The sequence below is a fragment of the Danio rerio genome, chromosome 22 (genome assembly GCF_049306965.1).
Source record: "Danio rerio strain Tuebingen ecotype United States chromosome 22, GRCz12tu, whole genome shotgun sequence".
NCBI lineage: Eukaryota > Metazoa > Chordata > Actinopteri > Cypriniformes > Danionidae > Danio > Danio rerio.
Window position 1 is genome coordinate 14259588 of NC_133197.1, and position 27913 is coordinate 14287500.

At 35.7% G+C, this 27913-nt stretch overlaps 1 protein-coding gene across 4 annotated transcripts in view; it reads right to left on the minus strand.

The window, feature by feature from the left end:
* lrp1ba (low density lipoprotein receptor-related protein 1Ba) overlaps positions 1-27913 on the minus strand; it is a 470228-nt gene that overhangs the window by 191629 nt on the left and 250686 nt on the right. For 3 of the 4 annotated variants that reach the window (XR_012397830.1, XM_017353408.4, XM_021469578.3), the window contains exons 33-41: positions 19594-19734; positions 16166-16291; positions 15922-16053; positions 13533-13667; positions 13290-13419; positions 11222-11348; positions 10915-11066; positions 10513-10637; positions 9307-9678 (exon numbers count right to left, since the gene is read on the minus strand). Coding sequence is in view for 3 of the 4 variants with exons in the window: in XM_017353408.4 (XP_017208897.1) it covers positions 9307-9678; positions 10513-10637; positions 10915-11066; positions 11222-11348; positions 13290-13419; positions 13533-13667; positions 15922-16053; positions 16166-16291; positions 19594-19734 (1440 nt within the window). In the remaining variant the exon portion in view is untranslated. Of the gene's footprint in view, positions 1-9306; positions 9679-10512; positions 10638-10914; positions 11067-11221; positions 11349-13289; positions 13420-13532; positions 13668-15921; positions 16054-16165; positions 16292-19593; positions 19735-21843; positions 21985-27913 lie in introns of all 4 variants that reach the window. The other variant, XM_073937439.1, reaches the window with a different exon arrangement.

A 27913-nucleotide genomic window follows, 5' to 3' on the forward strand; every position in this document is an offset into this window, starting at 1 on the left:
AAACCATATATGGTCAATCATGGACTATATAATTCTATGGGTATTTTATGGAGTAATTGCCTTATAAAATAGTTTTTTTTTTTCAACTCAAAGCCATAATCCTATTCTGTAGATATCAGAGAACAATTTAACTTATTAAACCAATGCAGTATATGTTATCGTTAAGTGTTTTATATGCTGAAATTATAATTGTTGATACTATTATATATAACAAGCAAATTACTCCAGTACACACAAATAAATATGCAATCAATCAATCAATCAATCAATTAACCAAACAACCAACCAATAAACCAACCAACCATCCAATCAAATATAACACAAACCCCAATTTTGTTCCAATCAGTTCTAAAACGGCAAACTTGACTTTAAACAGCAATAACCCAGTATTTGTTTACTTGAGGTTATCAGGATCAACACTCCAATAAAACACCAGAAATGAGAATGAAGGCGACATGACATTTCCACTCCAGGCTCCAACGACAGTTACGTAACTTACACTGCCATATATTAAGTGCGTGTCAAGGGATCAGATCCTGTCTGCGATCCATCACCTTCCTCTGGCTAACACAGACAGATTTCTTCCTGTGGCATCGCTGTCTTTCGCTCTTTTCTAAAGGCCTGAAGGCTGATCATGGTTTGTCGAGCCCTGCTGGCATGGTTCACACTCGCTGTCTGTTGAACTTAGCAAATACTGACTCTTTTTCACCTCTGCCATTGATTTTCCCCACACAGAGCAAAAAATGCTTTGAAAGGCTCCACGTTTTATGAGAAAATGAGGTAGATGCATTTAATATTCTCTTACAGACTCTCTTACAATGGCTCTTCTCTTAATTCACAAGCGAGGCATGTCTTTTTTTTAATGGCTTATTATGCTGTTTGTTTTTTTGGGTTTGGGTTTTCTGAGGCTAGGTAATGAGCCTAAAAATAATCCTGAGGGCAATGAAGTGTCATTTTAAAGGGATTAGTCTGGCAGGAAAATGTTTATCATCATTTATTCACCTAAATATTATTTATTTATGGAAACTTGCTTACATCATGAGAGAAAAAAAAATACTGTGACCTTATAAAACTTGTTTCTCGAAATTCAGAGATTATGTCTCTTAATTCTGTGTTTACATCTCACAACTGAGATTACGAAAAGCAATTCAGAGTTTAAGTGTCACTAATATGAGTTTATATATCTTAACTCAGAATTCGAGTTTCATGGTTCTGAGTTTGCACCTCGCAATTCACAATTCAGAATTTAAGTCTCGCAATTGAGTTTATAAACCGAAATTCATAGTTCAAGTTTCAAAAAACAGATATTACATTTCCTAATTCAGTTTACAAATCACAATTCAGAGTTTGTCTTGCAAACGTGAATTTATGAATCACAGTTCAGTTTACATATCATAATTCAATTTACATATAGAAATTCAGTTTACAAATCGCAATTCAAATCGCAATTTAGAATTCATGTGTCATGGTTAGAAGTTTGCATTACACTATTCATTTCACAAATAAAAATTCAAAGTTTAAGTTTCGCATTTAAGTTTATTAAGTTTAAAAATTCTGTGTTTTTGTTTAAATCTCAAAATTAAGTTTACGAATCACAATTCAGAGTTTAAGTTTCACAAATATAAGTTTACAAATCAAAATTCAGAGTTTACATTTCACAACTCAGATTACGAATCACAATTCAGACTTTAAGTCTCGCCTATATAAGTTTACAAATCACAATTCAGAGTTTACATTTTACAATTCAGTTTACGAATCACCTCCCTGCCTTCGCGTGGGTTTCCTCCGGGAGCTCCAGTTTCCCCCACAGTCCAAAAGACATGTGGTACAGGTGAATTGGGTTGGCTAAATTGTCCGTAGTGTATAAGAGTGTGTGTGAATGTGTGTGTGGATGTTTCCCAGAGATGGATTGCGGCTGGAAGGGCATCCGCTGTGTAAAAACTTGCTGGATAATTTGGCGGTTCATTTCGCTGTGGCGACCCCGGATTAATAAAGGGACTAAGCCGACAAGAAAATGAATGAATGAATGAGTTCACGAATCACAATTTAGAGTGTAGTCTCGCAATTTTTAGTTTACAAATTGTAGGTCACATTTCATGTTTCAGAGTTCACATATCATAATTCAGTTTACAGACCACAAATCAGAATTTAAGTCTCGCTATTATGAGTTTACAAATTGCAATTCAGTTCACTTTTCATAGTTCAGAGTTTGATTTTCAATTAATTTTATGAATCACAATTCAGAGATTAAATCTCACAGTTATACGTTTACAAATCGCAATTCAGAGTTCCAATTTCCTGGTTCAAAGTTTGCGTCTCGCAATTATTTCACGAATAACAGTTCAGAATTCAAGTTTCAAGTTTATAAATTGCAATTCAGTGTTTATGTTTCACAATTTTTAGTTTACATCTCGGAATTCAGTTTACGAATCACAATTCAGATTTTAAGTATAGCAATTATAAGTAAGAGTTTAGTTTCACAATTATAGGTTTACAAATCATAGTTCATGTTTCATGGTTCAGAGTTCACATATCGCAAGTTTACGAACCACAATAAAAAATTTAGTCTCACTATTATGAGTTTACAAATCACAATTCAGATCACGTTTCATAGTTCAGAGTTCGCATCTCAATCCACTCAAATTACAATTAAGAATTTAAATCTCACAGTTATCAGCTAACAAATCCCAAGTCAGAGTTTCACAGCACAGAGTTTGCATTTCACAAATCATTTTTGCATTGCAATTCAGTTTGTCTAGCAAATGTGACTTTACACATCACAGTTCAGAGTTTACATCTTGTAATTTATGAATCACAATTTAGAGTTTTCTCACAATTGAGTTTATAAATCGCAATTCCGATATCACATTTCGTAATCCAGAACTTGCATCTAACAATTATGAGATTATGTATCGTGTTTACGAGTTTGTCAGAATTTAGAGTTTGTCTCGCAATTCATTGCTTACATCTCAATTCAGTGTTTACATGTTACAGTTATGACTTTTGTAGGCTTTATGTCTCACAATTAAAAATTCATTTCAAGTTAGATTGGAATGTAAGCGGCAGCATTAATCGGTTTCAGATGATTCAAATTTTGTCACTTATTTTGAAAACAATATATAGATTTATGCTAAAAATATAATCCTAATGTATGTAAATTTAACATACAATTCAAAGACATTATTCCTACTTTGAAACCTAGTGACTGCTTACTGCTTTCTGACAAATTAAATTACATTTTTTTAAACATATTAATATTTAAACATACCAATACAATAAAAAAAAACATGAATTAAAAAAAAAAAAAAAAAAAAGAGGTCTTTTTAGACCAAAAAGATTATTTCCTTGTTTTACATTTCGCAATCAATAATATTATTGCATAATTCTTAATAATTTAATGTATCATCTAGACCAGGGGTGGCCAATCCTGTTCCTCGAGAGCTACCTTCCTGCAGATTTCAGTTGCAACCCATAATCAACACACCTGCCTGTAATTATCACGTGGTGTTCAGGTCCTAATTAATTGGTTCAGGTGTGTTTGATATGGGTAGCAACTGAAATATGCAGGAAGGTAGCTCTCCCAGAACAGGATTGGCCAGCCCTGATCTAGACCTACTGGAAAGGAAAATCTTTAGTGAAGATATGTGTATTTTCCTCTCACAAAGACTTGAAATTTAGCAAACAGGTTAAGTGAACATACTACATATATATATATATATATATATATATATATATATATATATATATATATATATATATATATATATATATATATATATATATATATATATAAAACCCTTGTCGTTGCTTTCAAATATCAATTTCCACAGTTGACAAGTAGACAATAAAACAACATAAGGGTAACAGAAAATACTGGCATATCTTATATCATACTCTAAAGGTACCTTCAGAAAGAAGTTATGAACAACTTGTAATCCAAACATGTTGGAATTTAAGTGTAAAAAAAAAAACTAAAACCCTATGGCAAACACAGGAAGAAACACACGGGGTGCTCGTATGACAGTTTTGACAGTCACAAACATGAAAAGCGAGAAAGGTTAGGTGTGATTCCTCAGTCTGTGAAAGTTCACGCTGACTGAACAGAGTGAACCGTTATCAATAAAAAAGCTTTGAAACTGGAAGCATTGTTAACACTGTCAAAAAAACAACAGCTTTAATCATTAGAACTGGAGGGAAACTATAGAGGTCTGAGAAAATTCACCCAGACAAGCAACTGTCTGGTCTTGACCGCCTTTGAGTTTGAGAAGCAACAATATGTCAGATTTGAACTGACCTGCAGGATGAAACACACAGCTACAACTGTCAGAATAAATGTACGAAAGCATGTCCGGGTCAGAACTCACCCCAAAACCCAAACAAATATTAGACATGTTTCCTTTTAAAACATTGAATTTTGGAGTTGAAATTAGGCATGTTGATGGAGTCAAGATTGTTAAAATTAAACAGAGCATCAAATTGAGGAAGAAAATCTTGTTTAACTGACTTTATACATGGTGTAATTGTTAATGCCAGAAAGACTCGTCTGATTATTTCACAAACTGCAGATTTACTGGGAGTTTTATGTATTACAATCTCTAGGGTGGTTGAAACGCAAGGGTTCTGCAAGGAAAAACAGATGCCATGCCTGGTTAAGTCAATGCTGCAAACAATTAAATGGGTTCTAATGTAATTTTCCACATTTTATGTTATAGTCTTTTAAGTTATAGTCAGTGTGTGTTTGGGCTAAAAAAAGTTACAAATCTCAAGTCCACTCCAAAGGGAGATATATGCAAAAAAAATCCCTTTTGAAAAATGAACAGCTCTTTTAGACTAAATAGTGGCCTATTTGTAGATATTTAAGTATGTCGATATTTAAGTTTAAAAAGCTTGTTTGGCATGCTGTCCCGGGACAGAGCCCTAAGCTCATAAGATCCTCGAGCCCGGGGCTACCTCCCATTTGCATGGCGAGAGGGGAGTTTAAGCTCAGGTAGATCCTGAGAACTCCCCTGCTGTAGTAGCTAATGAACAGATAGTGATTGCTATTACGAGATAACTACTTACTAGGAGCATGTCTATGGTGCTGATTTAGATCAGTCAATTAACTTAAGTTAGATGTTTTTAGATGGTGGGAGGAAACCCATGTGAGCACGGGGATGATGTGTAAACTCTGCACAGAAACGTCAGCTGGCTTGGTAAGGACTAGAACCAGTGATGTTCTTGCTGTGAGGGAACAGTGTTAACCACTGGGCCACTGTGCCACCAATCTAGAAAAGGAGGAGGAGTAGGGGTGGAAGGGAGAATTCTTCAAAACAAAGATGGCTGTAATATGGAACTTAGGGTATTTATAGTGGCTTAGGAATCGTCTGTTTGGTGAATCATAAATTAGGTAATGCGGGACCAGCCGCAAGCAATCATAAGCAGGTGATCCTCTCAAAATTACTTTATAAATAAGCTTTACTTAATCAAAAACATTGCAATAACAATTAAAAACTTATGTTTTGCAATGCAAATATGCAAACATACATCACAATATTCTGAATTCGACAATACTGACACCGTCCTTATATTCGGAAGTAGATAGAACTCGCTGCTTTGGCAAGAGTTTGGACATGGCAGTAATAAAACACTTTCTATTCGCCAATAACAGACTTGGACAACCAAAAAAACCACAACACATTTTGTCAAAAAAGCACAATACATCAAAAAACTAAAAGCATCAGGCCACTTAACGATTCAAACCAGGCTCCACAATTAATCTAAGTGAAATCAAGATATTATAACATGCGTCTTCTTTATATATATATATATATGCCTAAATAATTAACAAAATATGGCTAGACAAGAAGAAAAAAAAAAACAATGTCTGCTACAAGCAATAAACAAGACAGCAAAACAAATTCAAGAACACGCAAACCAAACAAAATTTTAGCCTATTCAGGCTACAAAAGAATAAAAAAATAGATAAATGCAAACAGCTGTCCATTACATCTTTTGCGTAGCGTGTCATTAAATTATAGCTCAGTGCAATTTGCACTGCATTACTGGATAGAATGTACTGCAGTTTTACTACTGATTACAGAACCGGCTTTACTGACAAAATGTGCATCAAAATTAGAAGGACTTTATTTTAATGGTCCATTTAAGTATTAGTAGACTGTCTGCTTAATATCTGTTGATACTGCTCCTTCAACAGAGATTTAACTGACTACAAGGCCGCATTTAAACTGCACTACTTAAGTGACTAAATTCCGATTTTTTTCTCTCATGTGGCACAGATCGGATATGGCCCGTGTACGTGTAAGCAGGAACAAACCACATGGATTCCGATTTACTCAAATCAGATTCAGGCCTTGTTTATATGTGGAAATTTATCCGATATGAACCGGATCTGTGTTCTCGTGTCTGCAGTGTAAGCAGGTAGACCAGATTTCCACCTGTCAATGTGAGTCACGTGTCATTAAAAACCGTAGCGAATGACATCAAGTCTGTCACTTTCTTAGCAGAGTCCCAAACCTTAAATCTCATACACATGGACTTAAACAGCTTTCATATTGTCATATAGCACAGGTATTTAAGCATGTTAACGAGAGCGAGAGCGCGCAATGTCTGCTACCTAACCAATATAAACTAATTTAAAACTAGTGCTTACATCACGTGCATAAATCACTTCATGGACATTACATTAAGATGCCTAAAGGTTTTAAAAAGCCTATATATCAAAAGAAGATGGACAAATGAGAACCTTTCTGCCATATACTATAGTAAAACAGCTTATCAAAAGCTGCAAACAGATTACATAAGGGAATAGAGAAAAGAGCACTCTTTAATTATCAGCTGTTAGTCAGTGTCCGCTCTTTTTTTTCCTGGTCATTGCGCCTTTGCCATGTGCTTTGTAAATGCATACGATCGGATTTAAGTCACTTTTAAAATATTATGTAAGCAGGTCATCAAAAAACATCGGATACAGTCACAAAATCGGAATTGACCATCAAGATCTGCAGTGTAAATGCAGCCTAAGAAACTTTGCAAGCACATGTCAACTTACACTAACCCTAACCCCAACCCTAACCCACATGCTAGGTGCCATGTGGATGCAATGTAACTTAAATTCAACAAACGAACTACCAAATTAAAGTGTGACTTGAATTAATCAAGCAGCCCTATTAATAATGTCAATTTCGTAAAAAAGAATGTGTGTTTCAAATTATGAAAGCATGTTTTAGTCCACCCATAATATAATCAAAACATTGTATAAAGAAAAGGATCAGAATAAAGACTATTTCCACCTTAAACTCAACATTTAATTAAATAACTGCATATGTAAACAAATAATAGCAAATGATCTACTATAAAAATGTCTGTTCAACTAAAAATGTCAGTCAACTTTAAAGCTCCCATACATTCTATCAACTATCTATCATACAAGAGTACGTACAGGCAAGCTGTTTATCAGCCGAACGCCAACATACATGTCTGCAATATATCAGCATAAATCCATGACAAAGGATAAAGCTTAGCGTCTAGGGTCAGGTGTAACAATCCCTGCGCCTGCCACGGCCTCGTTTGACAAATATCACAATTCCTCTCAGGCAAGCTATCGTTCAGCGCGGCAGCTGTGAACTGACAGCTCTGCAGGTTAATGGCATACTGATTAAATGAGACGTGTGTTAATGTTGACAAGGTTAGGGCCTGATAAATCACATGAGGTATGAATTTCAATGCCGGCTACTGTGCTGCTGCTTTATCGGAGTAATTGGCTGTACCCTGTACAGATAATTTATTTACATTTCGCCGGCGTTAATTGGCTGTGATGCCCCTACAAATGTGAAGCTGCATTGGAACTAGGGAAAATACATGGGTTACATTGAGAGTATAAAGCTGAATAAAAACTATATAAAGGAGTTAAAAAAGTTCAGACAACCAATTTCCAAATCAATTTTTCAACTTCACAGACTTGACAGAAATGAAAAGGTCAAGGATGTCTGAAATCGTTCAAATCATCCATCTATTCAAAAGGAATTAACTCAACATTTACTTTATGTTGTCAAATAGGGCTTTTGAAGAGATTGGAACTCCTAGTAAACAAAATTGTTAAAGGGCCACCAAACCCCCTGTCTCAGCAGGGTGTTTTCACACCAATAGTTTGGGAAAAGTCAGGAAAGCGGGTGTGTCTACTTCTGTTTAGGTGGGAGTGTTTGGGAAGGGGAAAGAGGGAAGGTTTTCCATAAAAATGGGAGTTTCCGTTTGGGCACGCGCTGATTTTCACAGAGGTAAAACAAACACACAGATGCAGGGGAGAAAGACAGTGACTGTTTACATGGGCATCAGTAATCGAGTTATTTGCCAAATTATTAATTCGTCGACTAAATCTACAGTTTGGCACTTTCACTTTCACTCAGGAACATTTCCTGCATTCGTTTCAAACCGGAAGAACGAATTTGCTCGAAATAATGCAAAAACAACCAATTTTCACCTTTTAGTTTGATATATGTATCCTTATAGTCTTCTTAGCTGCATGGGACACATATATGACTGTCAACAACCCAAAAAATGTGTTGCGGAATGAAGCGGAATCCAATGCGTTTAATGTGAAGGTGGAATTTGCCTCAATAATGTGTAATGCACACTTTCAAATATTTCAAGTAGAGTGAACATCCATGCTTGGGGAAAACATTCCACGAGTAAACTTGAGTCAGTGATGCAGTTTGGTGTAAAACCAGCATAACATTACTGTAGCTCTTTCATTGTTTAGCATGCAAAACTTTTTAAAGTACTCCCTAATACAGTTCTAGTTCATTATGTGGATCTCATGTTTGGGTGAACTACACAAGTGTAATACTCAAAAAAAAAAAAAAAAGAATGTTTCATACATCATACATTTACTGCTTGAGATACCAAGTCTAATTGAACAACCCAAAAAATGTGTTTGGTCTTTCGTGACCCTTTAACTACCCTTTGGTGTTTCGTGACCCTATAACTTTAACTAGATGAAAGAAGAAGTTGCAACAATTGAAGGCATAGTTCACCAAAACTAAAAATGTACTCACTTTTTCACCTTCAAATGGTTCCAAACCTTATTATTCCGTTGAACACTAAAGTATATAATTTGAAGAGAGCTGAAAACGTGTTACCAGCGACTTCTATAGTAGGAAAAACAAATAAATATCGTGCTTAGTGTTCAGATTTAGAACAAGTGAAAGTTGAGTAATTGATCACAAAATTTTCAGTTTTGGGTGAACTACGCCTTCTTTTCCATCAAAAAAAAAGTAAATAACTCCTCAATATAAATAAGCTCATTTCACTTACTCTCGGCAATGATGCGCCTTCCAGTCCAGTCGTCATTGATGACTTGTATATTCCCATAGTGAACGTCGCTAAAGAAAATCCGATTAGTTCCATGTGCGTTCTGTCGATGATCAAAGGCCAAAGCGATGATGTTTTTAAAATAAACTGGGTTCTCGTATGCCCTAATAGGCGAGTTGAGGTCATTCTCGTCTGATAGATGAATAGTCCTTAAGACGGTCCTCTCAGAGTAAAGCAGGTATCCCTCATACCGGATACACCTGAGTCCATCCTGAGCAAGATATCCATGAGCACATGCGCATGTTTTCCGGTTATTCCCCAAGTAAAAGCAAAGTTGCTGGCATCCTCCGTTTGATTTGCTGCAAGCGTTTGTACCTGGGTAAAGAAGTCGGAAAATCAGAGATCAGGTTTCCTACAAAGTGTCTAATCAAAGGATATCACCTAATGCTGGATGCACATCAAACTATTGGAATGAGGTATTTGTGAGAAATTACATACAACTCAAATGAAGAAACATAGGCAAATTATCATCATGCTGTACAAATGAAGCGGAATCCAATGCGTTTAATGTGAAAGTGGAATTTGCTTCAATAATGTGTAATGCACACTTTCAAATATTTCAAGTAGAGTGAACATCCATGCTTGGGGAAAACATTCCACGAGTAAACTAGAGTCAGTGATGCAGTTTGGTGTAAAACCAGCATAACATTACTGTAGCTCTTTCATTGTTTAGCATGCAAAACTTTTTAAAGTACTCCCTAATACAGTTCTAGTTCATTATGTGGATCTCATGTTTGGGTGAACTACACAAGTGTAATACTTAAAAAAAAATAAATAAATAAAAAGAATGTTTCATACATCATACATTAACTGCTTGAGATACCAAGTCTAATTGATCTTCTGTGGATTTGTGCAAAAACAGAAAGTGTTCTGTTATCAGCAAAAGTGTCCAAATCCTTCTCCTGGATGGCCATTTCCCATTTGAATTTGGCTCTAATCCTGCATCCCTAATTAACTACCCATAAACTAGCTAATTAAGGTCTTTAGGGTTACAACAAACATAAAGGAATCTATGTCGGAGCTAAATTCTGGATAAATGTGGTTTTCCAGGAGCTGGTCTGAACACTCCTGCTTTAGCTGGCATAGACTTGTGTGCGTTGGTGTGATGTTCAAAAAAACAGGAAAACTGCCATTAAGTGAAACCTCAACCTTTCTCCCGATCCTGGTTAAAGACCTTCACATCTTTCAGGCTGACACTCAAGCCACTCCTGATGGTCACTACATCCACAGCGTCTTTTTTGGAAGCACGTCGGATGGATCCGTTGGCGTAGGCTCTACCGTCATGGGGGAACAAGACCGAAAGTTTGACACTCGCTAAATCAATGGCCCTCGACTAATTAAAAGCAAAGAACTCATTAAAATAAGTACACAGCTGCTCTAACAGAAGGTGAGGTAACCTATCCTTGGAATGATATTGAACCGTGGGAGATTCTGAAATAATCAAATGTGTCTTTTTTGCGCTAGCATTGTGACCTTGTAGGGAAAGTGGGACGATATCTGCTTTCTTAGGCCATTCTTAGAGACTGTAACATTTATGGAAAAATAAATTACCTGTCAGACCAGAAGAGGTAAGCTCCGAAGACTGCTATGGAAAACATATCCACCCCACTCGATGAGAACACAATCTCCCTCTGTTCACCCCGCTCAAGGTTGATTCTTTCGATCTTGTTATTGCGGGCATCGCACCAGTATAATTTATTTTCCTGCAATGCAGTTGGAAGACAAACTTCATGCATCTGTTGTATTAAGACCGAAGGGTTATATGTTCTTGGTGCCCTAAAGCTGCTAGATAAGGCATGAAATCAACATGGACGGCAGCCTGCAGCGTAAGCACTTTAGGCAAGTAGAAGAAGCAGACCTGGTAGTCTATGGAGACGCCGTTAGGCCGTGCCAGTCCGGTGCTAACAAGCACAGATTGCTCTGAACCATCAAGACGTGACCTGGAGATGGTAGGACTTTGGCCCCACTCTGTCCAGAAAAGAAACCTGCATGTATTCAAAGGAAAACTCATTTAAGTAGCCTTCTTGAGGATTTCTGACCTTTGCACTCGAAGATTTATCTTCAGTTACAGTGAAAACAAGCGCAATGCTATCAGGCTTCATTTGGCTGTGGTTAAACTGTTCAAGTCCTCCTGGGAATTTCAGAAATCCAAATTAGGTTCAGTTTTTACACTTCTCTATCATTCACAGCCCATTACTAAGTGAAAAAATATGCAAAATTTGTACCATTTTTGTGTCCAAGAACATTTCACTCACGTTGTAATTGAAACACAAAGGTGTTTTCTAAACACTTTACCTTATTTCTTAATTTATCTATTAAAGAAGTACACTGTCATCTAAATGTAACAATATGTACCCTTAAGGTACCATTACAAACATTTTAGGTACAAGTAGAAAGATGTCCCTTTAAAAGTTACAATGTTTGCACATTATATTATGAAAGTTTTAACGAGACAAAATGTAGAACAGGACTTGACTTAAGTCATCCAAACTCTTTAAAAAATTTAGTTTTGAAAATTAAAAATGTGAAAAATTCAGTTGCCAAAGAATAGTGAAAATAGTTTATTTGATGACAGACTATAAGGACAAACCATTCTTTGAAATAGTATGCGACAAAAAATAAATCAAATAGACCAAAAAATGTGTAAGAATAGTTTACTTATCGAGGGCCAACATCTTGCTCCGTTTAACTCCAAAACCTTTCCTGGATGTTTACAATCAGTCAAAAGACTATGATTTTATAGTTCAGGTTTGTTTAATTGGGGTCTGAGCTAAACTCTGCACAGCCATGGCCTTCCTAGAGCAGGTTTGTACACCCGTCAGTGAGTCTTTGGTCATTTCAGTTGCCAAGGAATAGTGAAAATGGCTTATTTAATGGCCGTCTATAAGGACAAACCTTTCTTTGGAATAGCATGCAAAGAAACTTGTAACTTGTAAGAAAAGTTACTCCAATATCATATCACAAAAGTGTCTAATCTTGCTTATCAGGGACCAACATGTTGCTCAGTTTAACTCCAAAACCCTTCCCTGGAAGTTTCCAGTGAGTCTGAAGACCATGATTATTTATTTCAGTTGTGTTTAATCAGGGTCCGAGCTAAACTCTGCACAACCATGGTCTTCCCAAAGCACGTTTGTTTACCCGTCATTAAGCTCTTGGTCATTTCAGTTGCTAAAGAATAGTGAAAATAGTTTGTTTGAAGACAGTCTATAAGGACAAACCTTTCTTCGGAATAGCATGCAACAGTAAATAAGTCAAAAATACCAAAAAAAATGTGCAAAAAAAGTTACTCTAATATTATATCACAAAGGTGTCCAATCTTGCTCATCAAAGGCCAACATGTTGCTCAGTTTAGCTCCAATACACTTCCCTGAAAGTCTCTAGTGAGTCAAAATACCATGATTATATAGTTTAGATGTTTTTAATCAGGGTCTGAGCTAAACTCTGCACAACCATGGCCTTCCTGGAGCAGGTTTGTTCACCCGTCATATTGATTATAAAAAACAGCAACAGTGATCTACTGAATGAAGTTGCTCATTGCTAATCCCATTTTAAAAAGTGACTTAAAATTCTTAGTAAGACAAACAACGTAATACCTCAATAGGGATTTGAAATAGGTTTTTAAAGCTTAATGTTTATACTCCACCTTTACAATACAGAGCTGTAGATAATGAGGTAACTAAATACAAACACAAGGTCAAGATTATGATGGCCCTCTCCTATTAGCGTGCATGCAAAAGAAATCATAGGGCTTTAAGGAGGACTTACATCTGCAGTTAACAAGCTTTGAGGTGCTAATTGCACACACTAACGGTTCTCTAGACAATCAAAGGTTGTTCATTTAAGCGGTGTTGCTATAGTTGGGTGAAACAGAAGCTAAGCACTAGAAACAAATAACCCACAGAGCAATTTTAAAGGCAGATACATACCCCTTCACTGGGTGTACCGCAATGGCTCTAGGTTGATCGAGTTCTTCCGATATGACCACTGCACGGTACATACCATTCAATCGCGCAACCTCAATGAGATTTAAGCCATGGTCCGCCCAGTAAATATTACCTTTGGATGCAAAGCAACAAAGACCCTGAACCAACAGAGAAACAATAAGCCTGACAACACCAAGGCTACTAGGAAAAAAAAAAAACAGAAATGCAAAAAGAAGAGAAACACACCAGCAATCCAGTCCACCGCAAGTCCTTCAACACGTCCAAGACCACTTGTGATGATGTCTTCTCTCCAGGTCTGATCTCGGCTGGACCTAGAGATTTTATTGGAGCCCATGTCTGTCCAGTATAAGGTGTCATTTTCTAAAAGTTGCAATAAGTAAAACATTTGGTTATTTAGGATTGATGTTATCCCCTATTTAATCACTTAACCAGGCCTCGCACTAGAGGTGCCTCTTATTTTCAGCACTTTGTCCTCCCTTGCAATAATACCCCTAATGGGGGTCCAGCCAAATGCCTACCATCCATGGACTATGATCACAACGCTTTTAGCACACCCAGTCTTCAGGCCATGATCACAACAAAGGGGGAAATATTCGAGATGGACACAACCAAATAAATACCCCTGGGAATTAATCAAAAATGTCCTGTCATCCAGACCATGGAGTAGATCCTGCAATTAATATGTTATTTTTGCCATTACAGGGCAAACTCTCCTGTTTAATCCAAGGATTACTCTGTATTATATTATTCTATCCAGCTATCATCCCATTTAAATATGTTCCTGTATTTTTCACATGTTTTTATTCTTCCTATGAAAGGTGGCAGTGACATTTATAATGAGCCAATCCTCTCTATATGCATAGTACTGTGGTTATAACATCCTTGCTCTCAACTGTAAAATAATGATGAGCTGCTTCAGGAGAATTGTGCTTTAGTTTTTTTTTTGTTTTTATTATTATTATTATTTTTTTGTATAATTAATATTTTATTTTGGCTCAAAAACACTTTGAATCGATTATAAAAAAAAAAATGTCTGTGTTTCTTTCCTTTCCATTAAAGCCATGGGCCATTGCCCATCATATTCAATCTCCATATCAGTCAATTCATGTAACTGTATGTGACTGTCCCTTATTTTCACATCCCAATGTTGACACGTATGTTACAGGGGCAAAAAGTATATTTAATTAAGGATGCACCTAAGAGCCTACTGATATACTACTGAGATTTTTCTTAGTTTAATAATATACGTAATAGTAATACTTAATGCATAATAGTATCCTTGTTGTCACCTTGTTATTATTTAAATGACAAGCACTCAAAAATAGCTCCAAGATAGTTTAAAAATGCTCTTAAAAGCATGAAATGTGTCTTTTTTTAATCAAAAAGGCATAGGACTTAGTAAGTTCTTGTGGTAATGGCCAATTTGGAAATAAACGGGCCATCAAAAATACATTTTGATGAGCCACGAACACATGCCAAGCTTTACCTGAAAAAGATGGTTCAACTGGCCAAAATATCTTTGCCCTTTTGCTCTCATCCAAAACTGCCTCTTCTCAAAAACAATAGAGGCTAAAAAGGCACAAAGTACTGGTGATTGTCCTGGCTCCCAAGGCCTGTCCCTTTCAAAGGGGTTTTTATGAAAATAGCTTTGACTTGGCGACACAAAATTATCTGAAGCTTCATGCACCCGGCTGGAAATTTACATTATGTCCCATTTGACAAAAACTCCAATGGAAGCCCATTCACATTGTTATGAGACATCGCCTCATCTGTCCAGCTAATCTGTTTCGATTATCTTCCATCTGTCACAACAGCATAACACCACTCTTCAACTCATCTCGCAATGAACAAAAGTGTATAGACATGCAATGCAATGCCAATATTTGCTCTATCATGCAAATGCAGAGCTGCGAACTGTCTGTCGCTGATGCAAAAAGTGTCATTTCTGTCTCAGTGCGGAGACAGCTGTCCAATTACTGCACTATATACATAAATCTGTCCCAAAACTGGCGGATACCCGACGATGGAAAGTTTCCCTTGTGTCAATGGGTGATTTATTGTTGTACACATGGCATGGTAATGCATAATTGTTTTGTTTCAAACCACACAACTAATTCAGATTTATAGAAACAATAACTGCTCATTTTTAATTAAACGAAATTAAGTGAGTGTACATCATTTTAAGCACATTTCTTACATGATGCCACTTGCTGGTGGCAAGATTTTGAAAAGAAAATTGTAAATTTATATATATATATATTATATACATATATGTAAATATATATGGATGGATGGATGGATAAATGGATGGATGGATGGATGGATAAATTGATAGATAGATAGATAGATAGATAGATAGATAGATAGATAGATAGATAGATAGATAGATAGATAGATAGATAGATAGATAGATAGATAGATAGATAGATAGATAGATAGATAGATAGATAGATAGATAGATAGATAGATAGATAGATAGATAGATAGATAGATAGATAGATAGATAGATAGATAGATAGATAGATAGATAGATAGATAGATAGAAGCTCATCTTCATCAACTGGATGGATGGATGAATGTAGTGATGGATGGATGGATGGTGAGGTGCACTTACTCGCATGATAGTCCAGACCCACAGCAAATAAAGTGCCAGATAGCGGCGTCAAAACTTCAGAGTTATCGCTGGGATCGAGAGAAAGTCCTCGAATACCTTCATTAACGGAGTACATCAGGAAAGACTGAAGACCTACCAACGTCAATCAAACAAACAAACAAAAATTCTCAGGTAAACATGCTTTTGAAACTAACAAATACCCCAAAGACTCAAATGTATTTACGATCAGATCCAGTAAATGTACCTTCACAAGTCGACCTGTCCTGGCGCAGATTGTATCCAGTAGTACACGAACAAGTTCGAGTGATTTCAGATGTGGGAAGGCATATTTGCGAACACCCGCCATTATTCAGTACACAAGGATTACGACCTATGAGAAGAGTTATGAATTATGCACTCATCATCATCTTCACTATCATCATTATCATCAACAACAGCTTTATTTACCGTTGGTATTGAGATGTGTTTACATTTGTTGCTTTAATTTAATAAGTCCCTTTTCAATTCTTTTTGAGGGGAATCATCCATATAAGAAAATTATTGAAACTCTTTGGTCATTTTTGAGAGACTTGCTAATGGTCTAATCCAATTCAAAGGCTTATGCTAAGCTAAGCTAAGTTAAAAGTGCTCTCGCCAGTCCCAGAGATCAGCTGTATGGATTTAAAAATGGTAAATGGACTCTTTAACTTCCTCAAAATGGATTACTCAACTGTTTACCACTGGAGGAGTTGTAAACCTATTAATATTTCCAAAAAAATACTTTATTCCTTTGAAGTAAATCTGTAATTTGCAAGCTTGTGTGCTTTCCTAAATCAATTTTAGAAACATTATAACACAGAACTAGAAGAAGCAATGGTGCTTTGACTTTGTTCTTCGGACACCTTGTCGGAAAGACTCAACTTGGCTCATTTGAAGTGGCGTAATGAGACGGGCTTCGCTCCCGTGAGGTCAGTGTCAGAGATATAAATGAGCGAGCTAATTGGTATGAGAAGATTTGAAGAGGAAGCGAAAAGATTTACCTTAAAGAGCCCCTAATTGCCATTTTTTTTTCATCCTAATAGAGCGTTTAGAGGATCAAGCACTCCACTGCTAATAGACCTGTCAGTGATATGAATGTCTTTCGCCATAATTCATAAGAGAAAAGGGCTTTGACAATGTGCGGCCATAGAAACTTAAACCTGTATGAAACATAACCGGCATTCCAGTCATGTACTCTGCAAAACATACTTTCTTGCTTATAGTTTTTGTCTTGGTTCTAGTCCAAATTCCTAAGCTTTATTAAACCAAGAAAGATTTCTACACAAGTACAAAATGTTTTGTTTTCAGTCATAGATTTTATGAGATTTTCTTAAAACAAGAAAAATAATGGTCCAATATTGTAAGTAATATAATCTTATATAAAATATGGGTTTCTAAAACAAGAATAACTAACTTCACTTGCAGATTATTTTTCTCTGAAAAAACTCACTTAATTTGAGTCTAATTTATGAGAAACAAACACTATTTTGTACTTGTCTAGAATAGTTTTTTGATATGAAAATGTAGAATTGTTTATGTATATTTGAACTAGAAAAAAGACAACAACTCTGAGGAAGTTGCATGTTTTTTTTGTTTTTTTTTGCAGTGTAGAACTTCACCATCCATAAACAACAGATCTTATACAGTATATTTGATATTAATGAATTCTTATTCAGTCATCCATACATACACTATTAGCATTTTAGGCTAAATTGTCCATTGTGTATGAGTGTGAATGAGTGTGTGTGTGTGTGTGTGTGTGTATGTGTATGTGTATAAATAAATAAATAAATATATATATATATATATATATATATATATATATATATATATAATTAACAGTATTATTGTTTTTATACAATTAATAACAGAAATGAATCCTAAATGTAACTGGAAAACATGTAATGTACTATATAGATACAACTAGAGTGTGTTCACAACTGGAACTTACACCGGCAGCAGAGCAGTGCGTCAGCATCAAGCAGGAGCAGTGTGTGAGGCGTGCGGGTACGTTTATTTATTTTTTTTTCGATTGCACATAGAGAATAATGTCTTTATACTGGGATTATCACTCTTAATAAATACACTTGGATATAAAGTAAATCGTATCTCAAAGCATTTACTGGGGCACTGGCGATTTTTACTGGGGCACGTGAGGGTCTAGCGACACCTCTGTTGTATATCAAAACAATTAGGGCTATATTTTGCAATTCATGCACACAAAGTGCAAATCGCAGGGCGCAAACGCATTAAGGGCGTGTCAGAATCCACTTTTGCTATTTTAAGGATGGAAAAACCCGCTTTGCGCCGTGGCGCATGGTCTTAAAGCGTTGAGCTTATTTTCTAAATGAGTTATAGGTGTGTTTTGAGAATAAAACAATCAGAGTCTCATCTCTCATTCCCTTTAAGAGTCAGTTGTGTCGCGCCATAGCGCATTTGCTATTTACATGATGGACTTTGTAAGTATAAAAACTGAGTGTTTCACTAGCAAGAAAACAGTTAAACAGAGCATATGCAGCGCGAGAATGAGAGATGAGCCTTCTCTTTTTCTACTTTCACTTTCGCTCTCGTGGACAGGGAAAACCTTGTACGCACAGACATCAATTAGCCTATAAATAATTTCTTTTGTTTGTTAAGCGCAAAGATTTGTTTCAAAACTATTTCTAAATTCTGTTCTAATTTCCAGCAATTGAATAAATGAACAATAATAACGAAGTGTGTTTAAAAAAGTTATATCCTAAGCTATGCCCCATATGGCACCTGACAGGTGAGCAAATCTAAGCTTGTTTATAATAAAACAAATATAAATATGGATACAATAAATAATACTGCTAATAATAATAACATTATACAAAGGCATATATATACATATATATATATATATATATATATATATATATATATATATATATATATATATATATATATATATATATATATATATATATATATATCCTTAATAGTTTAATTCTTTTTAATATGTAAAGATATTTGCGTATTGCTCTACATCTTGTGTGTATTAAGCAGTGTGTAAGCAAGGCACATAACTAACGTGCTCTACGCTGGACTTTAGACCAGCTTTGTTCTGGTCTATAGAACAGACTAGTATAGTTTCTCAAAATAGCACCATGCCAGTAATGCACCTCGTCAAGCCTCTCTTTTTAGACCAGAACGCCTATGGGCGCACATATGAGCGCAAATGCATTTGGCATTTAAACAGCATGGCGCAACTAGCAAACAACAATTGCGTCACGCCTTGCGCCACATTGCGCCGGGTGTATGATAGGGCCCTTAGAGTGATTACATTTTAGTTACATTTCTGTTTTCATTGTTTTAAATGTAATTTACTACACTAAATTTCTCCTAAATTCTATTGTTTTTAACATTTGATTGCTGAAATTAAGATTTTATGTGTTAAAAAGAGCCATGAATGATGAGAAACGGATTAAAAAGGTAAGAGAAGGGACATAATTCTATGCTCAAAAAGTCTGGGAACCGTTGATATTGCTGGTACTTGTTGCTGTTTTTGATCAAACAAACAAAAACGTTTTCTGACTTTAAAAAGATCTTTGCTTTGACCTTAATCACTCTGGTGAGCTGTTTAGTCTGGCTTTATTTTTAGACAAAACATTCAGAGATGGGTTTCTTTTTTACCTTTCTGTGTGTCTTTGTCATAGACTTTGATGTGGACGAGGCCTGTGGTCTTGTTTCGGAGAACCGTCAGGTTTTTTCCATCCCTCTTGTTAACTGTGCCCAGCTGAGCGAGAACATCATCTGCCCACCACAGTTTACCACCTACAGAGAAACACAATCATACCACTATTTCAAATTAAACATTGACATGTAACATGCACCTTAGGTGTTCAGGATTGCAGATCATACTTTATGATATAAATATCTTTGTTTTATCAAATAAATTGGCTAAAACCATTTGAATAACCTTTTAAACTTCACTGTAAAATACATTAATTAACAGTTGCTGCATTGTGTGATTCACAGGTGTTTTCCATTCATTTATACATTCAAGTTTCACCCTGATCTCTGCTTTGATAATGTTTGATGTTGAAACGTTCAGTAGTTTGAAGCAATACATTTAACCTGTTAGCTTTCTCAAAAATGACCTTCCCAAACTAAAACAGTAACGGCTGTTACTGTAGACTACCAAGTAGACTACCAGTAGACTACCAAGTAATTTGGTCTACATTCAGAGATCATGTATCGTGTATCTTTGGAAAGAAGACACTTTGGGCTTTACTATCCATTATCTAGAGTTTATAATGCTCAAAAAATGAAATAAGATAAAATAAAATAAAAAATAAAAATTATAGATGCCTACCACACTAAACATTTTATTATTTCATAAACAAATATATGAAACTATTCCTGGAGCAATAAAGAAAAGTAATAGGTCAATTTGCATCATTGATAGGTTTATTTGTCATCACCGGTTTATTTGTGTTTTGTTTAATTGATTTGTTTTCTTCTTTTTTTATGTCAAATTGTTAAAATGTACGTTGTGTCTTTATATATGTATTTTTAAAGTGCATTTACAAGTAAATGTCCATAGATATATACATTAGATGTTGCCTACGCTGCTGTTGTCTATTAGCAGATATGCGTCAATAAATCCGCCATTTTAGTACAGGGTAGTGCTCCTTTGAAATGAATGTGGGACCAAGCTGCAGAGGAGGACTGTGGACCCAAAGCCAGAGATATACACATATATCTATAATAGGGAGTTTTCCCGGAGGTCAGTATGCAAATATTTTTTAAATTACGAAAAATATAATTTCACATCACTTTTTACATGATGGATCAGTGATCGCACAGGCATTTCTGACAAAAAGCTTGTGTTTGTGGGTATGGAAATGTACTCTCCAACCTACCTGTTAAATTTGATCTAATCCTTTAGTCCTGAAACACCTACCCTCTCCTGCTTTTACTTCTCATACTGACGGAAGGAACGATTCGTTAGTGAATGAATCTCCGTTATAAACTTGTTCACTTATCCGACAATATTACAAGTTTCTGGCACCGCAGCATCTTGTTGTCATATTGCTTTTGAATCGTTTGCTGATTTTATTTAACAAACAATGCATGACCGAGTATTTAGTGCGAGTTGGTGCCACTTTGCCTTATGATGAATGAAGTGAGAGACTGTATCTTCAATGACGTTACCTGTTTAGCTCGAAAGTTCATAACATACAAAAATGTAAAAAAACTATGAAATGGTTTGCCTTTGTGCTTTGTTTTCTTTGTTTGCTCATTACTACACCTCTAGACAGCGTCTTGACACTAACACTGTCTTGACTAGTGCAGTTGAATGACATTTGTCCTGGGAGCACTGTACAAATGTGGCGGCGCTATTGATGCATGCTCAGGGTCCCAATGCGATATCTAGTGTATATATCTATGGTGAATGTCTGCTAAACTTTCTAATAATAAAAATATTTAAACCAAAACATTTTTTTTTCAGTGGAATACCTTGTATGGATGAACTGTTTATCTAAAAAAATTATTTTGATTTCTTAATTCACACAAACTTAAAATTTACATTCCTGACATGCCTTGCCATATTCCACAGCAGCACACAAATCCACTAAGCCCAGCTGTGTGTCAGTTCAGCCTTTAACAAATGGTACCACTGAAAGAAAAAAAAAACAAAAAAAAAAAACATGCAGTTCTCAGTGCTCATACACCGTCTGTGATTACACATCAGTAAAAAGGCACGCAAAAGGCACTGCAGTTCCCCAACATCTTTCTCCCCAGTCACCTGAACCACAACACATTTCTTCGCCCGTATAACCGGCGAGTCGTGTAAAGTCGTAGATTGAAGTAAGAAACATCCCTTGGCACCAAACCACACCACCATACCAGTGTTCAACCCACCCTCTCAGCACTTACCAATCCCAGAGGTGTGAGAAGCAGCGTCTTTAGTCCCCTGGCAGCCTTGAATGGATTACATACACACGCCAAAAGCAAGCAGGACTATTCTTAGCGCTCGGCCTGAGCTGGAGCTATCAGCCTCTGGCAGACACAAACCCGCTGAAAATGAATTACAGAGAACGGGCTTGTTGTGTACTTCATGTAGAGCACAGCGGAGATTCGTATTTCAAATGGAGTAAGTATTTAATTTGATGCAAATGAAAACATGGTTAAAAAAAAAAAAACATGTAAACTAGTAGCCTTTTGTACACTGGTTTTATATTGAGGCATACAGATATTGGATTGGTAATTTATGTCTGCAATAATTCATATTAAATTTAAGATTAGGGGATTGAAAAAAACGGAGAGACAGAAAAGTATCTTTTTCCAGAACTTTCACCTTTTCTGTTCCTCTGTGGTGGGATAAGCTTTGTAACTGTTTGCAAATCAAAAGAGAAATTATTTGTGAATGTTAAATATGTTAAAATAAGAATCCCAACATTTATAGGCTGAAAACTAATTTTTAACACAAGTGGTACATGATTCATTTATGTTAAAAAATAGACGCATGGGTAGTATTTATGTGGTAATGTCAAGTTAAACTTAATTTATAGAGCACTTTAAAAACACAGAAGTGATGCAAAGTTCTGTACAGAGATCTACAACAAAATAAGCACAATAGTATAAAAATACAAGATAAAATATTGCTAAAATTTACTGGCACCCAATGAAGTGAAGATAACGGGAGAAATGAGGTCATATTTGCAAGTACAAGTTAACAGGCGAGCTGCAGCATTTTGCACCATTTGCAAACAGACAATAGCTGATCTGCTACTCCCCACATACAGTGCATTACAGTTATCTAACCGAGTGGTCATAAAAGCATGGATTACTGTCTTAAACCATTGTTTAGGTATATATTGCTTTATTTTTACTACACTGTAAAAACTATACAATTTTTTAGGTCATTGTAACATTAAGCTAAGGTAATCATGTTCTACCTTAAATTTATAAGTTTCACAAGCTGTTTTAAGTCAGTTTAACATAATACAAGTTAGACTCAATAGATAATAGAAAATAGACTCATCAAGATTTAACTACCGCTGTAATCTGACTGTCACATTTAAAATCTGAGTCAAATTTCACCCCTAAATTTTTGACTGTATGCTTCATATAAGCTAACAAGCCCAAATTAAACAAAGAAGTCTGACCAACGGTACCTAAAAAATTATATCTGTTTTGTTTTCATTAAAACTTTAAAAAGCCATACAAGGCTTCAATTCACAAAGACAACCTAGGAGCCATTTTTCCAAGCGGCAAATAAATCAGATTATCATCCAAATCACTACTACTTGCACATTTGATGAGAACAGTGGAACAGTGTACAATTCTACTGCATGTTATGTACTAACTATTATATATATAAGGTCACATTTTGTCAACCTTTTCATTTATATTACGTTAAGCCATCAGTATTGTCCATACACATCTTGGACTGGGATTTTACTAATATCATCAGGTAACATGGAATATAAACATACACATTTCACTTATAATTTGCATTTAGTAATACTTTGAAGAGTTTTGTGTGTGTGTGTGTGTGTGTGTGTGTGTGTGTGTGTGTGTGTGTGTGTGTGTCCCCACATTCTCAACTAAACATATTCAAGAGCAAATCAGCAGCAAAACACCACTAAAGGTACTACTTATTCCAAAACTCTCAGTAAAGTACTCAATTAGGTCATGCATCTTTTACCATTATGTCAAGATTCATAGAAAAAAGTTAAACAGGAAAAAACACACTAAAATGATCAAATAAAGGAGTCTTTTTTATACAATAAATAATCCTACAATACTTACAAATTGGTTTTTGTTGAATAAATCACTTCATTAATGCTGTCCAAATACATTTCTATATTAAGTTAAATACAAGTTTACTTGCATTGGAAAAGGAATATGTATAGGGGTTTGATTTACATAAAACAGTTCCTCAACATACTCCAAAAAAAAAAAAAAAAAAATATATATATATATATATATATATATATATATATATTTTGAGTTCGACAATGAAAACGAGTTCTGAAGTCTTACTGTCCAGTAAAACTTTGTCGACTTTCATCGTACATAAAAGTAGTCATTGAACAAGCTGTGCTTCTCCCTCAAAGCCTCATTAAATATTTCCCAAATAAGGTCTATAAGTTCATCAAGTGAAAGAACGAACAGACTGTGTTGTATAAAGACAACAATGACAAAGAAAATGAAAATGGAAAGTCATTAAATATTCATTATCTTTCTACTCTTTTCCTTACTCCGGGGACGACTGGTAAAAAAGGGGGTTAATTAGACATTAATATTAAACAAACGAGTGTAATAATCAAACGGCCATAAATTGGAAACCAAAAACCGTTCAACTGCTTCATCTCATAGAAAAGAAGAGAGAAAATAAGTAATAAGAAAAAAAAAAACATTTTAAAGGGATAGTTCCCTAAAAAAAATAAAAGTTTGCTGTTCATTTAGTCACCCCCAGGCCTTTTATTTTGAGTGGAGATCAAAATAAAAGAACAATACATGAACACTTGATTTTGTTCAAGAGTAAATGTAATCTTCATGCAGAATATGAGGGAACTGTGATTGCGGCTAATATTATACAAGGATAACTGTTTTATACAAAAAACCCAAGGCACTTTAACGAAATCTCTTTATGATGTTATGAAAATGACAGAACATTCAATCACTCTTCTTCAGTCTCTTCCACAGTTCACTCACTGGGTTTCTTAGCCATAATTTGATTGGACTTTCCAGAAATTTTCTATCAGATTTAGATTATTTGGATTCATCTGACCCAAATAAATGAAACCTGTTTTCATTACTACATCGAATGCAACACGATCCTTCTTTTAGCCATTTTGGTTTATTCTGCTGATGAAGGCTTGGCTTGGATTCAGAAAATGTAGAGTTAATGAACCCATCGACCAGTGAGATCCTTTAAATTTTTCTGTCTTCTCCGGCATTTGTCTTTTGTTGACCTTTTCATCGTTCGCCACCTTTTTTTTGTGGGATTTGAATTAGTTATTAGTAGGGACGAGATCTCATGTTATGTCATCTAGATGAAAAGTTGTCTCGTGAGTTGTGATGTTAGCATGACAGAGAGTGATATTAGCATTGAAGATTGGAGCCAGGATTGGATTGGATCCATTTTGTCATTTATTTATTTATAGACTCCTATGTTTATGTTGAGTTCCTACACACAGGAGCCTGACAAATCTTTGAAGAAAACTTTAGATGGCATTTAGAGGTTTTTGCATAAGACCTTTTCATATTCAAAATGTATCCACATCTTCAAATTTACATCAAGCATTTTTATTTTATATATTTCAAAAAGTGCATTAAAATAAGTGGGTGAAAAAATAGTAAGTGAATTCATAAAGACACAATATTCTAGTAATTCACTGATATGAAACAACTAACTTCCTTTGCTATACTGTATGGCTAAAAGGGTTCATCTCTTTAGCTTGCATCTGGTCAACCTACTGAGGGTTTCAGTCAGTATACAATGGCTCACCATCTTGCAAGGTCAGTGAAAAATTATGTCTAAATTAATTTCAGTTGAGACTAACATCATTCTAGCTCAAAAAAGTCCACATACCATGTCAAATAGAAAGAGGAAGCGTAGCCCCTCATGCTGACTTTTCATACTTAATATTGGACATGGAACTTTTATAAAACACAAGGAAACAAACTTTACAATTTTTGGTTAGATTGTTGATGTGTAAGCGTAGCTTTAGGTGCAACGTATTTGTGTGGTTTAAACAACAATGGAGGACATACAACCAATTCTGTTCCTTCTCTCTGATATGTGTCACAAGAAGAACACAAGTTTTGTTTGAGCTCGGGTCGACCATGGTACGTTTATGTGCGCTGTCATTGTATTATTAAAGTGTTATAATTCAGCTGTGAATTTAAAAATGGCCCTTTCTATGTTGTCGTTCTCCTGGCTTGTTGTACACGCAAGTGATGCTTCTCTGTATCAATCCAATACCAATCAGCATTCAGAAAATCTAGCTCTAGCTCTAGTGTTGTAATGTTGTTCTAAGAACCTTAACGAAATAGTTCAATTTAACTAAATTTAAAAAAGAGGCATGGCACCCAACACCGCCCCTAAACCCAACCGTCATTGGGTGGTTAGCAAATCGTACTAAATGAGATCATACAAATTGTTACGAATTAGCCACTAAATCAAAAAGTTACAAATTGCCGTAAGATCGTGTTGTCCAAACCATACCACTCAACAACGAAACAAACTTCTACTTCTGAGAGACCTAATTACATTTCTTAAAACACCATTTTAGTACCATACTGTTGTTCTAGGTACCTTTGCGAAAGGGTCCCAAAAAAGTGATATGATTTATTATGATATTTTAGTGGGGCGAGGCAGTGGCGCAGTAGGTAGTGCTATCGCCTCACAGCAAGAAGGTTGCTGGGTCGCTGGTTCGAACCTCGGCTCAGTTGGCGTTTCTGTGCGGAGTTTGCATGTTCTCCCTGCCTTCGCGTGGGTTTCCTCCGGGTGCTCCGGTTTCCCCCACAGTCCAAAGACATGCGGTACAGGTGAATTGGGTAGGCTAAATTTTCCGTAGCGTATGAGTGTGTGTGTGAATGTGTGTGTGAATGTTTCCCAGAGATGGGTTGTGGCTGGAAGGGCATCCGCTGCGTAAAAACTTGCTGGATAAGTTGGCAGTTCATTCCGCTGTGGAGACCCCGGATTAATAAAGGGACTAAGCCGACAAGAAATTAATGATATTTTAGTACTTTAGACAGTGGAAATTAAAAAAACAAATAAATGTGTACCGTACTGTACCTAATCCAGCCTGATCTCACTAGGAAATGTAAGTATTTTACATTTTGTCGATTTAGTGGCTATTTCGTACAAATTCATTCATTCAGTTCAGTCATACGAAAATGTAAGATTTTAAAAAGGAACCATGACAACCAATCTCGTCCCTAAATCCAACCATCATTGGGGAATGAGCAAATCATACTAAATTGTACAAATGATATCATACAAATTAGCGACTAAATCAAAAAGTTACAAACTGCTGTGAGATCATGTTGACCAAACCACACTGCTCATTGGAAACAATGAAATAAACTTCCACTTCTGAGTGAACTAATTACATTTAGTAAAACGTCCTTTTAGTACCGTACTGTTGTTCTGGGTACAGAAAAGGGTCCCAAAAATTGATATAATTAATTACAATATTTGGATACTTTTGACAGTGGAAAAGGTAATAAATGCATACCATACTGTACAAAACCATACCGCTCAGTGAAACAATGATACAAACTTCCAAAGTGAACCAATTACATTTTGTAAAATGAAAGCCATTGCGTTTTTATCACACATTCATCTGCTGTAATTCTACCATCTTTCATTCCATAAAATAAGGCTCCATACAAGTTAAGGGTGATATAGAGCATGGCTCCGGCGTAATGAAAAAAATAAATAGCGTTCGGTTTGGCTAACCAGAGAAAGCAGTCTTCAAGCATCACTCCATTACTATCTCGCCGTCTCTGATTGCTGGAATGGAGCTCAGTCTGATTGTATTAGCAGTTGTTGACGTCGGTATCTGATCCTGAGATGGTTTGATGTAGGAGGAGATGCGAAAACAGGTCGTTCCTCAGGGTTTAATCGAATTATACTTTTGCATGCGGTGTGTTTGGGATTGCGATCGCTACTTATTAAAGGTTGGATGATTTATGTGTTAGACAGATATTTTACATCAAGTTTATTGTGGGATATATTGCACAGAGTCTCGTACTGGGAAACAGACTGGGCGTGGGTGGGATAAGGTAAATTAAATGAGTTATAATTTGTACGGCCTTAAAATTTCATTTCACAATATAGTCGCTTCAGGGAGTGTAATAAAAAATTGATTAATATATTGCATAACGCTGAAGTGATGGCTACGATACTGCAGTGAATCATATATTGCTTTAAAAAATACACTCACATGTTTATTTGTACACAAATGTATTACATTAAATGTAATTA